This window comes from Mercenaria mercenaria, chromosome 11, assembly GCF_021730395.1.
Source record: "Mercenaria mercenaria strain notata chromosome 11, MADL_Memer_1, whole genome shotgun sequence".
In the NCBI taxonomy this organism is placed as follows: Eukaryota; Metazoa; Mollusca; class Bivalvia; order Venerida; family Veneridae; genus Mercenaria; species Mercenaria mercenaria.
The window spans coordinates 38,417,787-38,431,006 of record NC_069371.1 but is presented as its reverse complement, the minus strand read 5'-3'; the positions used below and the strand labels follow the sequence as shown (position 1 = coordinate 38,431,006).

The window sequence follows — 13,220 nt, the reverse complement described above, 5'->3', positions numbered from 1 at the left end:
GGAGAACTTTTCTTATACTTACAGACACCATGACTTTAAATTTTGACCCAGTAACCTTTAATTCAGTACGAGCCTGAGCAATGTGTCTGCCAAGTGAGATAATCATGGGTCAATGGATTCTCAACAGTCCTTGTACCAACATCCACTGTGACCTTGACCTGTGACCTCGAACCAATGTTCATCCATTACTCATGAGCAATACACCTGCAAAGTTTGAAGTAAGTAAGTTGTGTGGTTCTTAAGATATTGTGTGGAAACAGTTTTTGTACTACCATTCAATTTGACATTAATCTTTCAGCCATTGACCTCAAAATCAACAACCAGCATTTAATACATCCCTTTGGACATGAAAAAAATGATCAACATTGGTAGAGAAATGATGTCTATAGTAGATATATGATAAAATACAATATTTTACTAAATCAAGGACAGGTTACATTCAATAAGTCTGCCCTATCTACCCGGCAATTCAACCTGACCAAGGTTTTATACAAGTTCACAGTCTGTCTAAATATGATTTGGATTGATGAAGAAATTAATAAACCAAGAGCATATTGCTGGTTTGAAATTCCCCCATAACTGAACTTTAGGCCATACACATTATGTATAAATTTGAAAAGTACTGGTGAAGGAATGAAGGTGCTAGAGCACAAAACTAGTGAAATATGGCATCTTTTATAAATCAAGGGCACATAACTTTACACCACAATGTTTGAACTTGCTAAATATCAAATTTGACAGAGCTCTCACAGATATAAACTTTGTGAAAATACATTTTAATATTCGATTTTACCCAAATTTGGAACTTGAATGTAAATATATTCTGTGTAAATATAATTAGGATCTGTGAAGAAATGAAGGTGCTAGAGTGTAACTATATACAAAGTGACTTATAACATTATGATTTGATTTACCCCTCTGGGAACTTACGAATGTTTATATTATGCCTAAGTTCGATTGCAACTGCTTCAAAAAATGTGAATGTTAGAGAATAAACAAAGCAACTGTGGGCATATGATGTATGGACAGACAACGGACATCCAACGATCCATAAACTTCACAATGCGAGCCTCATGGTCAGGGGAGCTAAAACAAGAGCTGTCACAGGAGACAGCGTGCTCGACTATTTCGATGCTGGATAGTGAAACTGGGCACATCTGAGAAAACTGGAGCTGTCACTGGAGTGTTTATTAACTCCAATGGTGGGTGAAGATATTGCACAATAGCCTGAGTCTGTGTCAAAAATATTAAGTATAAGAGAAGTACAGATAAAGTGTATCAAAACACTATACAAGTACAGCCTAAGCAAAAAGGGGGTATAATTAATTAAATATTGGTGCAAGAGTTATGCATCTTGTATCATATGATGTGGGTGATGATGTGGAACAACTACTTCAAGTTTGAATCAAATGCATTTCATAATAACTGAGATATAGTGAAAATGCATCAAAATTAACTTTTAATTCTAAGTAAAAGGGGGCATAATTCATGAAAAATTGGTGCCAGAGTTATGCACCTTGTGTTAAATGGTGTGGGTGATGTTGAACAACGATTTTAAGTTTGAATCAAATCCATTCAGTAATAACTGAGATAGAGTGAAAGTGCATCAAAACTTTAACCTGAAATTCTGAGTAAAAAGGGGGAATAATTCATAAAAAATTTGTGCCAGAGTTATGCATCTTGTGTCATATGATGTGGGTGATGATGTTAAACAAGTATTTTAAGTTTGAATCAAATCCATTAAGTAATAACAGAGATAGAGTGAAAGTACATCAAAACTTAACCTTAAAAACCAAGTGAAAAGGGGAGATAAATCATGAAATATTGGTGCCAGAGTTATGGCCCTTATGTCAGATGATGTGGGTGATGATGAGGAATAACTATTTCAAGTTTGAATCAAATCCATCAAGTAATTACAGAGATAAGTTGAAAAAAGAGAAAGTGTAAAAAAACTTTAACCAAGGTGGGGACGCGGAAAGACGCGTATAGTCGAGCTAAAAAGCATTAAAAACACAACCAAAACTATATTCGTGTTCAATTATGGTTTATTTGAAAAAATGTAAATGTATATCACAGACAAACATAAAATAATACATCAACTAGTGACTAATAGCTAATGAGCAGTTATGTTAAATTGACAAGTGTATAATTATGAACATTTATGTTTTGGATCATTTATACCAAATTACTGTAAACTGAATTTGTTTTCACATCTCTTTTATTTCGTGTGTTATTAACAACTTGCACAATGCAACAACTGTAAATTTTTCGAGAAAATGCTGGTTACCAACCATATTCTATCAAAACAGAACATAAACAGACTCAATCAAATAAATTATTTTGCTTGGTCGCATTCTGTGCTTCAAAAGGATCTTCTTACAGATAAATGAAAACAATCCAATTTACAGAATTTAGGCATTTTTGACAAAAGACACACAAGAACAAATGCAAAAGCAAAATATAACTCAGAAAATATGTAGTGAGACATTTAACTGACATCATATTTTCTTCTTCCAGACCTTGATCTCTAACACAAACTTGTTTGGCCCTAAACAGACTGGTGATTTTTCCGATTGCAAAGGAATTTTTACAATAACTGCTTGGTAAAAAAAATTGACACCAACAACTTGTTGGATTTAACGTCCAACCAACACAATTATAGGTCATATGGTGACTTTTCAGCTTTGAACGGTGAATGAAGACTCAAGGAGCATTTCCGTGATATATTTCAGGCATAGGGCAGCACCTTGGTAGGACCAGAAACCTTTTATTTGCCAGCCGGATGACTTCATCACACGAAAGAACTCTATTGCCTATGTGAAGTTTCATATACAAGGATCATGGCTTGTACATTGTCTGTAAGCAAAAATCTATTTTAAAATAACTTGTCATAAGACTGCATATAATCACACCTGAGAAATCACACGTGTATTTAGACTCTAAACAAAACCCATTGTAAAGCATACAATTTCAACTATTACTAGCTAGCCCAAAAATTGGACAATACAAGTTATCATTTAGCTCAACATACACACCAAGTAAACAAACTCAAACATAAACATAAGACTATTATGGCCAATCAATGGTCTTCCACATTTAGTCATGCATGAAGACTAAGCCAACTGTGAAGTAGATGTTTCGTTTTGTTTGTTTGTTTTGGTGTGTTTAACGTTACGCCAACAGTTAAAGGTCATATGGCACCTCTCCAGCTTATGATGGGGGAAGAAGACCCCAGTTGCCCTTCCTGGCAATGGTTCAGACATGCGCAGGCACCTGGGTAGAACCACCAACTTTCCATAAATCAGAAAGATAGTTTTCTCACAAGAAAGACTTCTACACCCGAAACTTGATAACTAATTCATCGAACATGAAAATCTACCTTCCACGGAAATATAAGGGGTCACCATGTGACAATCTTTAAACCAGTGAAAATGCTATAATCCTGTGGGTGGTAAAACAGTAATTCATAAGCAGCTAAAGTCATTTTCAAGCTCTGAAATATGCTTTGCTCGTAAAAAATATTAATTTCACTAAAACTGTTCCTTCAGAAAACAACACAAGATATACAGTTATGGGGAAATGGGACAGTTGCCAATATGTATATAGGGCAAAAAATTTCCTTCAGGCAGAATTTCTTTAAACTTTGTGTACTGACTGGGAAACAAGTTTTATATACATATAGGCAACTGTCCCATTTCCCCTTAATTCATATATACCTACACATACTCACAGTCATCTTTTAATATATCTGAAACTTCAGATATATGCTTTCTTAAACAGATAAATATAGCATAATTTGTTCTTGCCTTCTAATTAACAAACTTAAAAAAACATAAATTTTCCATTTTCATTCTAAATTGCTATAGAAATTTGATTTATGATCAAATAAATTATATACACTAATAACTACTGTTCAAATATAACAAACACTAACGTCATGATGATCATTAACATGTAAAATTGTTGACAAGAGGACCGCGATCGGCCTTAGCTGCTCACCTTTGATTAACCTTTAGCCTGCTAACAGCAAGAAATTCTGCCTTAGTGACCAGTGCAGACCAAGATCAGCCTGAACATATGTGCAGGCTGATCATGGTCTGCACTGTTTGCCATTCAGTCAGTAAACTTTCGGTTAACACCCCTTGAATATAAAATGGTATTTCCCAAATTGAATGATGGACCAGTCCATTTCAGAAATTTAGCAGGCTAAGGGTTAGCGCAAATATAACAACCTCTCTTAATACCACTGTAAACCTGGCTGTAGAAATCAAGACTTAACCCTTTGTAACCCTGCTGGATTTCTATAATGAACTTTTCCATCTTTCAATTTGGACAGTACCATTAACTGTCTAAATGGGTGCTTACCAAAAAGATACTGACTGAATGGCAAACAGTGCAGATCATAATCAGACTGCACAGATGTGCAGGCTGATCATGATCTACACTGGTCACAAAGGCAGAATCAATCGTGTCCAGCATGATAAGAGTTAAGGTATTTCTGCCCATATGATTTCCAGTAAGTGATGAGGAAATGTCATTTATCTGGAAAACCTACAATAATTATGCAATTTTATACACCAACTGTAATACACAATGTATAAAAGAATGCAACTGAGATTCATGTATGCTGGCTTTATGATATACATGTACAATATAACATCACTCACCAAGCATCAGCTGATTGAGTACCTCAGCTCAATCGAGCAATTCATCTTGTACCCGGCTGTTTTCCTAATATTTTCTAAATTTGGATCTCTTAAACCTTGGAAAACTTGAGCATGCAAAGTAGGTATGTCAGTTTAATTTGTACTGACTGTGCTGTGATATGTCACATTGAATCTTGATGAATACTGACTATACCTAAACTACCTTCAACGAAAAGGGCAGAACCCCATCAATTGAAAGAAAACAAATGAAAGTTATATATTTTTTTTTACATTTGAAAGCCTAAGGCTAAAATTCTGCTTCATAAATCAATGCTATTGCAGCTTTTGTTGAGACAAACTTTGAAAGGAAAGGACTCCAAGACCTAGTGGTTACAGTCGCTGACTTGGAATTAATGGCACTACACCTCTGTGGGTTCATGCCATGTTTGGGTTTTTATGCGAGAGCCATCCAGCTGGCTTGCGGAAGTTCAGTAGTTCACCCCAGGTGCCTGCCCATGCCTGTATTATTTTCCATAGGAGCACCTGGGGTCTTCCTCTAACATCAAAAAGCTTAAAAGTCACCATACAACCTAAAGCATTGTGCTTTTCTAACTAAATACCGAACAAAACTCTACTTCTAAAATTCTACGAGGAGAATTGTAAATCAAACATCATGTGAAGATAATCACACAGTAAGTTAACCTTACAATAATGAAACCTTATATTTTCTGTTGTTAAATTGGAGATGATATGGCAATAAAATTTTATAACGCTCTGATCTGGTTTCAAGTTTCCATCTAGAATTACTAGAATGTCAAATGATAAACAGAAAGAGCGAATTCAAAGTGTTTTTTTTTCCTATCAATATTACTTTTCCAGTAAAATGACAGCATGCCTTTATGATATTGCAATAACTGGAAATCTGTTTCATAACTGTTACATTAGCGCCTACAGTTATACAGGTGCTATATGTATTTCCACAATCAAAGCACCAAGTGTGTAAATGCTCGGTTAAATGATGTGAAAATTCTCTTAACATGGACACAGATGATGAATAAAAATATATCTAAAACTTACAGTAGTAACAACTTAAAAGTTTTTAACCCTTAGCCTGCTAAATTTTTAAAATGGACTGGTCCATCATTCAATTTGAGAAGTACCACTTATTATTCAAAGGGGTGTTCACTGAAAATTTACTGACTGAATAGCGAACAGTGGAGACCATGATCAGACTGCACGGATGTGCAGGCTGATCTTGGTCTGCACTGGTCGCAAAGGCAGAATCAATTGCTGCCAGCAGGCTAAAGGTTAAAACATGTTTTATAACATTAGAGCCTATATTCAGGAGCTATATGTATTTCTATAATTAAAGCACCAATGTAAATGCTCGGCTAAATGATATGAAGTTCCTCTTAACAAGATTTGAAAACACTGGAACAAATGGTGTATAAAAACAGGTCTTTGAATAAAATTTGTTTACAGTAGCAACTATAATAATTTCCTATTACCATCTTTGGAGTACTTTAAAGCTAAGAATAAAATAAATGGTATCATCTTTATTTCAACGAGAAAATAATAAAAACAAGAGCTGTCACTAATGGTGACAAATGCCCCCGCAGCGCCATGACCTTTAACCTGGTGACCTTGACCTTTGATCTGGTGACCCCAAAGTCAGTAGGGGTGGTGTACTCAAAAAGTACTATCAGCATGTGAAGTTTGAAGGTCCTGGGTGCAGTAGTTCACGAGTAAAGTGCCTTCATGCAAAAAGTTAACATTGTGACGAACGAACGAACTAACAAATGGACGGACAGTTGAAAACTAATATGCCTCCCTTCAGGGGCATAAAAAACCCTTGTAACCTACTACACAAAGGGCTATCAAACTGAAACAGTAACTACTCTTTTTTCTTTGATCATAAAAGACTGTTGTAATATAAAAATTCAAATTATAAATAAAGGTAACTTTGATCTAAAGCCATTTCGCACATACACCAAATCAAAACCAAGTCTGAACCAATGCTGTAAATTTTTCCTTTTCGGTATTGGCTTAGGCTTTCGCATATATGCAGAATTCTGATCTGAATATCTGGGCAAAAATGTGTAAATTGACCCATCTTGTGGAAAAACATGACCTTTTTCACCTGTTTTGACCAATTTCTGTAACCTAACTAGAATTTCAATTTGTGTATCATTTTTTCCCTTTTTCAGTTCTGTTTCGGCATCTATGTGAAATGTCCCTCTGATCATAATGCATACTAATATTTTTCTGTTGAGTTTCAGTTTGGTGTATTTTTGAAATAACATTTACACATATCATTACTTATTTGAATAATGTTAATCTTAACCTTTAGCCTGCTGGCAGCAACTGGTTTTTGCCTTTGCAACCAGTGCTGACCAAGATGATCATGGTCTGCACTGTTCACTATTCAGTCAGTAAATTTTCAGTGAACACCCCTTTGAATAAGAAGTGGTACTGCTGAAAATGAATGATGGACCAGTCCATTTTAGAAATTTAGCGGGCTAATGGTTAACAACTATAAAGTTGCATTTGCATGAATGGATTACTAGCCACTCAGCAGCCAAAGTGAAAAATTGCCTCTTCAAAGAATCCAACATATTCCAGAACATTAACAGAAATGTTCCTGTTTTACTTAAATAAGAAACAGAACCTTGTAAAGTCCTACACTTACATAAAAGTCTCAGTGCAAATTTAAATCAGTTGATTTGAATATGGTAAGAGACTTTAATACATCAGATGACAAAGCACAAAATTGTCATATCTGTAAATAACAGACAAAAGCAAGCAAATGAATGAAATGAAAATAAATTAACTAAATACAAATACTATACTGCTATAACAGTCCTTTAAAGGGGCATGCCTCTTCATAGTCCTTTAGTTTAGTTTATACTTATTTGTTTTAGTTCAATTGTGATGAAAGCATCAAGCTTATTTGAACCACTTTCCAGTTCGCTTCCAGGAACAGTACTGGTGTCATATGAGAAGGTGTGGTCATGATCCCAATGGGGCTCGAGATAGGTTGAGTAGCCGACACCTTAACCACTAGACAAAAGTCCTTTTAAAGATGCATGCCTCCTCATAGACCTTTAAAGGGGCATGCTTCCTTGTAGGCAAACTTTTCAAATCAGTCAAGCAAAAAGTCAAGCACACAACCTGCTTTTTATTTGCTAAATTTTCTTAGTATAAGTTTTGATAAATCTGAGTTTAATCAAATCTACATTGCAAAAAAAGTTTTGATCCAGACATGCAGAACTACTGTAAGTGTAGAGCAGAAAAATCAGTGTCTCAATTCCTAGTTGAATGAAAACTGAACAATTCCAGTTAAGTAGCATTCTTTCATTTGTATTTTGCGACACCGTAACAGTGACAACATGTAATGATGAGAAAATATTCAATATCTTCTTCAATTTAGTAATGACTTAAGGAGGTTAAACGGATATCTCATGTACATTTCATTATGTCTGAATGCACATGCATCTATTTCTAAATTTTAAGTGATGCTATAAATTTTCAGAATTTTGAATTACAGTAAAACACCGCTCGCTCGAGGTCGCAAGGGGATGAGCAAAATGCTCGAGTTATCCATGGTTTCGAGCGACCCAAACATTGACCAACATACGAAGAAAACTAAAGTTTGTTTTACCAACTGTCATTGGGACCGTTTGCAGAGTAAACGGTGATGCGTAATAATAACATACTTGTGACATTTTTCAAAAACAAACGTATTACAAACGTTATCTATTGATAGACGTTTCAATATATAATTTGTAAATGGCACATGTGAAGAAACAACTAAATTTTTTTTTTATTCATCAACAAGTGCATATCATAATTATCGTCTGAATTTTATGAAACAGCTATATTATTTCCTTCATTTGCATGCAAACAATTGCTGATTAAAATACTAAGATCTCATAACTATCTTCTCGATTCCGCAGACAAGATGCTTTAAGTAATCAGTAATTGATCGATATTTGATCAATAAAACTTTTCTTTAAGATTTTATCAATAATTATTCTCATCATAAGATCAACTATACCGACAAACAAACATTTAAGATAGCCTGGGAATAGACTACGCAATTTCAACGGTGTGTGAAAATGTTTAATTAACCGACACATTCTGACCGCCGAAGGTGTGAAAAATTTTGACACCTCGGCTCGAGTTAGCCAGAAGTAACAAAGAGTAAATTAACACACAGGGACCAGGTGTCATGCTCGAGCGATCGAGTTATCGATGCTCGACCCAGCCACGGTAATATCACATAGAAAATAGAAGAAAATCGGCCGGGACCACATGAATTGCTCGAGCGAGCCCGGGTGCTCGAGTCATCGATGCTCGAGCGAGCGGTGTTTCACTGTAACTCTATAAATAATATTCTAAGATTTTCTTGCAATGTCACAAGATCTTCATTATCTGTATTTCTCTGGGTTCCACGCTGTTTTTGGTCTTGACTTTACTCGTCTTTTCTGTTTTCTTTCTGAAGCTGGGCGGGGTATATGTATAGGCTGCCATGGCATTGGATTGTAGAACGAAGGGACTGGATAGGCACTGGTGTCATGGTAACCTGTAAAATAAAACATGTAATGTTATTCTATCATTTATTAATTCTAAGGCAGCTGAAATATTCCACCCAGCTGAATTTCATTGATAAAAATTGTTAAGGCTTCTCTGATTTCAAATATTTGCATAAATCTCCACCAAACTATATAGAATGGGGTAAAATCCCCCCACTCTCCTATCCCCAGCCCACCAATATTGCAAAGATAATATAGGCACTATACAACCTAACACAGGAAAAACTTTACCCAATAAAGCTGATGTTGGCACATTAACACCATAGTTTCTGCTGATACAATCAAAACAACATCATGATGAGGGTACTTGATTCTTAATTAAAAAAACACTATCACTGGGAAAATTTGACCTGGAAACACCATGAAAGAACGACAAAAAAGCAATATTCCTGCCTTTTATTGGCTTTATGAAATGTAACGATGTGTTCAATAACTCATCATCATATCAGAAATTATCGATCAGAAATCAGTTTCAATGAATCTTTTGATATACTTGACTTCTAATACGACACAAAAACATAAATTGAAACAAAATTAAACTATTTTAGTATCTATCAATGTTATGTCAGGATGCTGTGCTGCAACTGCACACAAGCAAACTGGATAACAATGGTCAAACTCTCTTTGCTAATGAAAACCCGAGTTTACTTTTTCAACATGACACTTTTGGAATTCACTCAAGAGAAAAATCTCATGAAGCAAACAAATACATATACTCTCATCATTCAAAATGTTTTCTTAGGAAATGGACAGGTCTTTTTCAATGATCGAATATTTTTCTCAAAACTACTTCTTGAATTCTTAGCTCCAACAACTGGTGTCAACCATATAATTTAAAAAAACAACACCAAAAAACACTGTTTTAGTAGAAATAATTTTAGTAGAAATAGTGCTCTGTGAAAATTGTGTTTAAAATTTTGATTATTTACGATCAAATACCGGTAACATTTTTTTCTTTCAAATTATCTTCATTTTTTCTAAGCCTTTTTTTAAAAGTTTATTCCTTCCACTGAACATGTTGCTGACAGAGTATTTTTCTGGGAGTTACTGGGAGTTACTGTCTTCAAAATTTCAACTAATTTTTCCATTTTGTTTGGGTTTTATTCATTTTCAATGACAAGCATCCAATTCAAGGACTTTTCAAGGTCTGTGCAAACCCTGGGTATTGATGCATGGAATTCAAAAACATTTTCTACAGTTGTTTTTGTTTTGTTTTTAAATTGTTGGCTTTATCATTGCTCTGACACAATTATATAGGTCATATGGCGACCTTTCAGCTTTGACGGTAGAGGAAGACCCAAGGTTGGCCTCCATGCATTACTTCGTCAAGAGTAAGCACCTGGCACTACTGGATGCACATACCATTAAACATGGTTTAAAACCCTGTAAAATATCCATTAAAATAAGAAAACCCGTTAATTAACCCCATTAATTCTTGCATCACTGTATTTAACAGGTTTCACAATATTAATGGGCTACATGTTAAAATACCATTAAAATACCCATTTTTGACCATGAATCATGCCATTAAAAATTTAGTTTGGTAGCTAAAATAGTTAATGGCTTTGAAAAAATAGTGAAATTCTATATATTTTGAATTTCAGGATTATTCATGGCCCTTAAATTTGATTTAATGCCCATTAAGTGTTCAGGTTGTGTACAATTTCATTTAAGAGTAAACTTAATGGCCCTTAACAGCAATGTAATGCCCATTAAATCCTACATTCTGTAAAATGTGATTCGTATATATTCTCTTTTTGGTTTTTGGCTTGCTCTCCTATTGAATGCTTATAATTCCAGTCTCATATTGTTCTAAAATGGACTTTAATCACAAGAAATACATACTACGCACACATCGTCTATAATATATCATGATGTTATATTTAGTTGCATTAAAGTTATTTCCCCTTGATGCAGTTATCCATTTCTTTTCAAATGTTTGCCAAATTGTGTTCCTAAAAAAAATCGGATTTATTTCAATGGAAGTTGGATGAAAACGTATTAATTTATTTGATAACATTAATCTACAATATTTTGGTAAGAGTAAATACATATTGATGCATGCCACTTTTTCTGTTCTTTGTTTTTCTTGTCCAAATAATCAGCATTTGTATAAGAAAATGGATGGGGTAAGGAATTTACATTATAAAATGTGTTCAGATTAGTTTAGATTTTCAAATTTTCCAATCATTGAGTAGAAACTAAGGTTTATAGAGAAGTGAACAGTACACATGAATGTAAAGATTTACAGTCTGATTTAAATTTATTTGGGGCATGGGCAGATCAATCGCTTCTTCGTTTCAATGAATCAAAAAGTGTGGTACGCTTGATTGGAGATGGGAGAAGCTACTTCAATCCCTCAAGCATTTGCTCTTAGCTGTTTAAGTGCATGCACGTAAGCACAAAGTACTGAAGTAGAGCTAAATTGTGATTGCCCATTGTGCGCTGCATGACATTGTCATTAACAGTTGCTTTTTGAATACACCTGATGCCTAATGTCTGTACCAATAAAAACTTGATCAGAATGGTTGTCAATATTATAATGTTGAATAATTAAAACTACCCACATGGTCACTTGATCTATTAAACCGGTACCTGTAAACCCTTCTCAGTACAACTCAATACAATACAATATCCATTTATTTTTTCATTTCATATGAACAAATGACAGAATTAGGATACAATATAACAAATGTTTGAACGAGGCTGTTACATGTGTTTACATTACAAAATAATAAGAGAAAAAAGAAGGAACAAATATTCTTCTAGCATTTTACAAAACAGTGCATATGTATAGATACTATTACATGTGTAGTAATACGTAGTTTAAATACAGCAAATATAACTAGAAAATGCTTTTGTAAAAAAGCGCATGTCTCCCCCAATGCAAAGTCCTATAGGCAAGAAGTCAATAGGGGTCAGGAGAGAAAGTCAAAGAGACACTGATGGTAGGCTGCAATAGGGATCATCTACTTTGCATGTCCAATCATCCCGCTAAATCTCAACACTCTTGGCCTAGTGGTTCTCAAGTCACTGTTCAGGCTTCTGTGACCTTGACCTTTGATCAAGTGACCTCAAAATAAATAGGGGTCATCTACTCTGCATGTCCAATCATCCTATCAAGTTTCAACATTGTAGGTCAAGTGGTTCTCAGTTTATTTCCAAAAAATGATTTTACATGAACAGGCCACTGTGACCTTGACCTTTAATAGACTGACACCAAAATCAATAGGGGTCATCTACTCTGCATGTTAAATCATCCTATAAAGTTTCAACATTCTGGGTCAAGTGGTTCTCAAGTTATTGATCGGAACTGGTTATCAACGTTCAGGCCCCTGTGACCTTGACCTTTAACTGAGTGACCCCAAAAACAATAGGGGTCATTAACTCTGCATGAACAATCATCCTACGAAGTTTCAACATTCTGGGTCGAGAGGTTCTCAAGTTATTGACTGGAAATTGTTTTCCATGTTCAGGCCCCTGTGGCCTTGACCTTTAACAGAGTGACCCTAAAATCGTTAGGGGTCATCTACTCTGCATGACCAATCATCCTATGAAGTTTCATCATTCTGGGTCAAGTGGTTCTCAAGTTACTGACCGGAAATGGTTTTCAATGTTCAGGCCCCTGTGACCTTGACCTTTCACAGAGTGACCCCAAAATCGTTATGGGTCATCTACTTTGCATGTACAATCATCCTATGAAGTTTCAACATTCTGGGTCAAGTGGTTCTCAAGTTACTGACTGGAAATGGTTTTCAATGTTCAGGCTCCTGTGACCTTGACCTTTAATGGAGTGACCCCAAAATCGATAGGGGTCATCTACTTTGCATGTACAATCATCCTATGAAGTTTCAACATTCTGGGTCAAGTGGTTCTCTAGTTATTGATCGGAAATGGCTTTCCATGTTCAGGCCCATGTGACCTTGACCTTTGACAGAGTGACCCCAAAATCAATAGGGGTCATCTACTCTTCATGACC

General features: G+C 35.1%; 1 protein-coding gene across 1 annotated transcript in view; it reads right to left on the bottom strand.

Moving 5' to 3' along the window:
• Nucleotides 1–2,027: 2,027 nt before the first annotated feature.
• Nucleotides 2,028–13,220, bottom strand: part of LOC123532939 (coiled-coil domain-containing protein 34-like) — a 40,870-nt gene continuing 29,677 nt past the window's right edge. Inside the window, exon 5 of the mRNA XM_045314560.2 lies at nucleotides 2,028–9,231. Within this exon, the coding sequence (XP_045170495.2) occupies nucleotides 9,077–9,231 (155 nt within the window). The 3' untranslated portion in view covers nucleotides 2,028–9,076. The remainder of the gene's footprint in view (nucleotides 9,232–13,220) is intronic.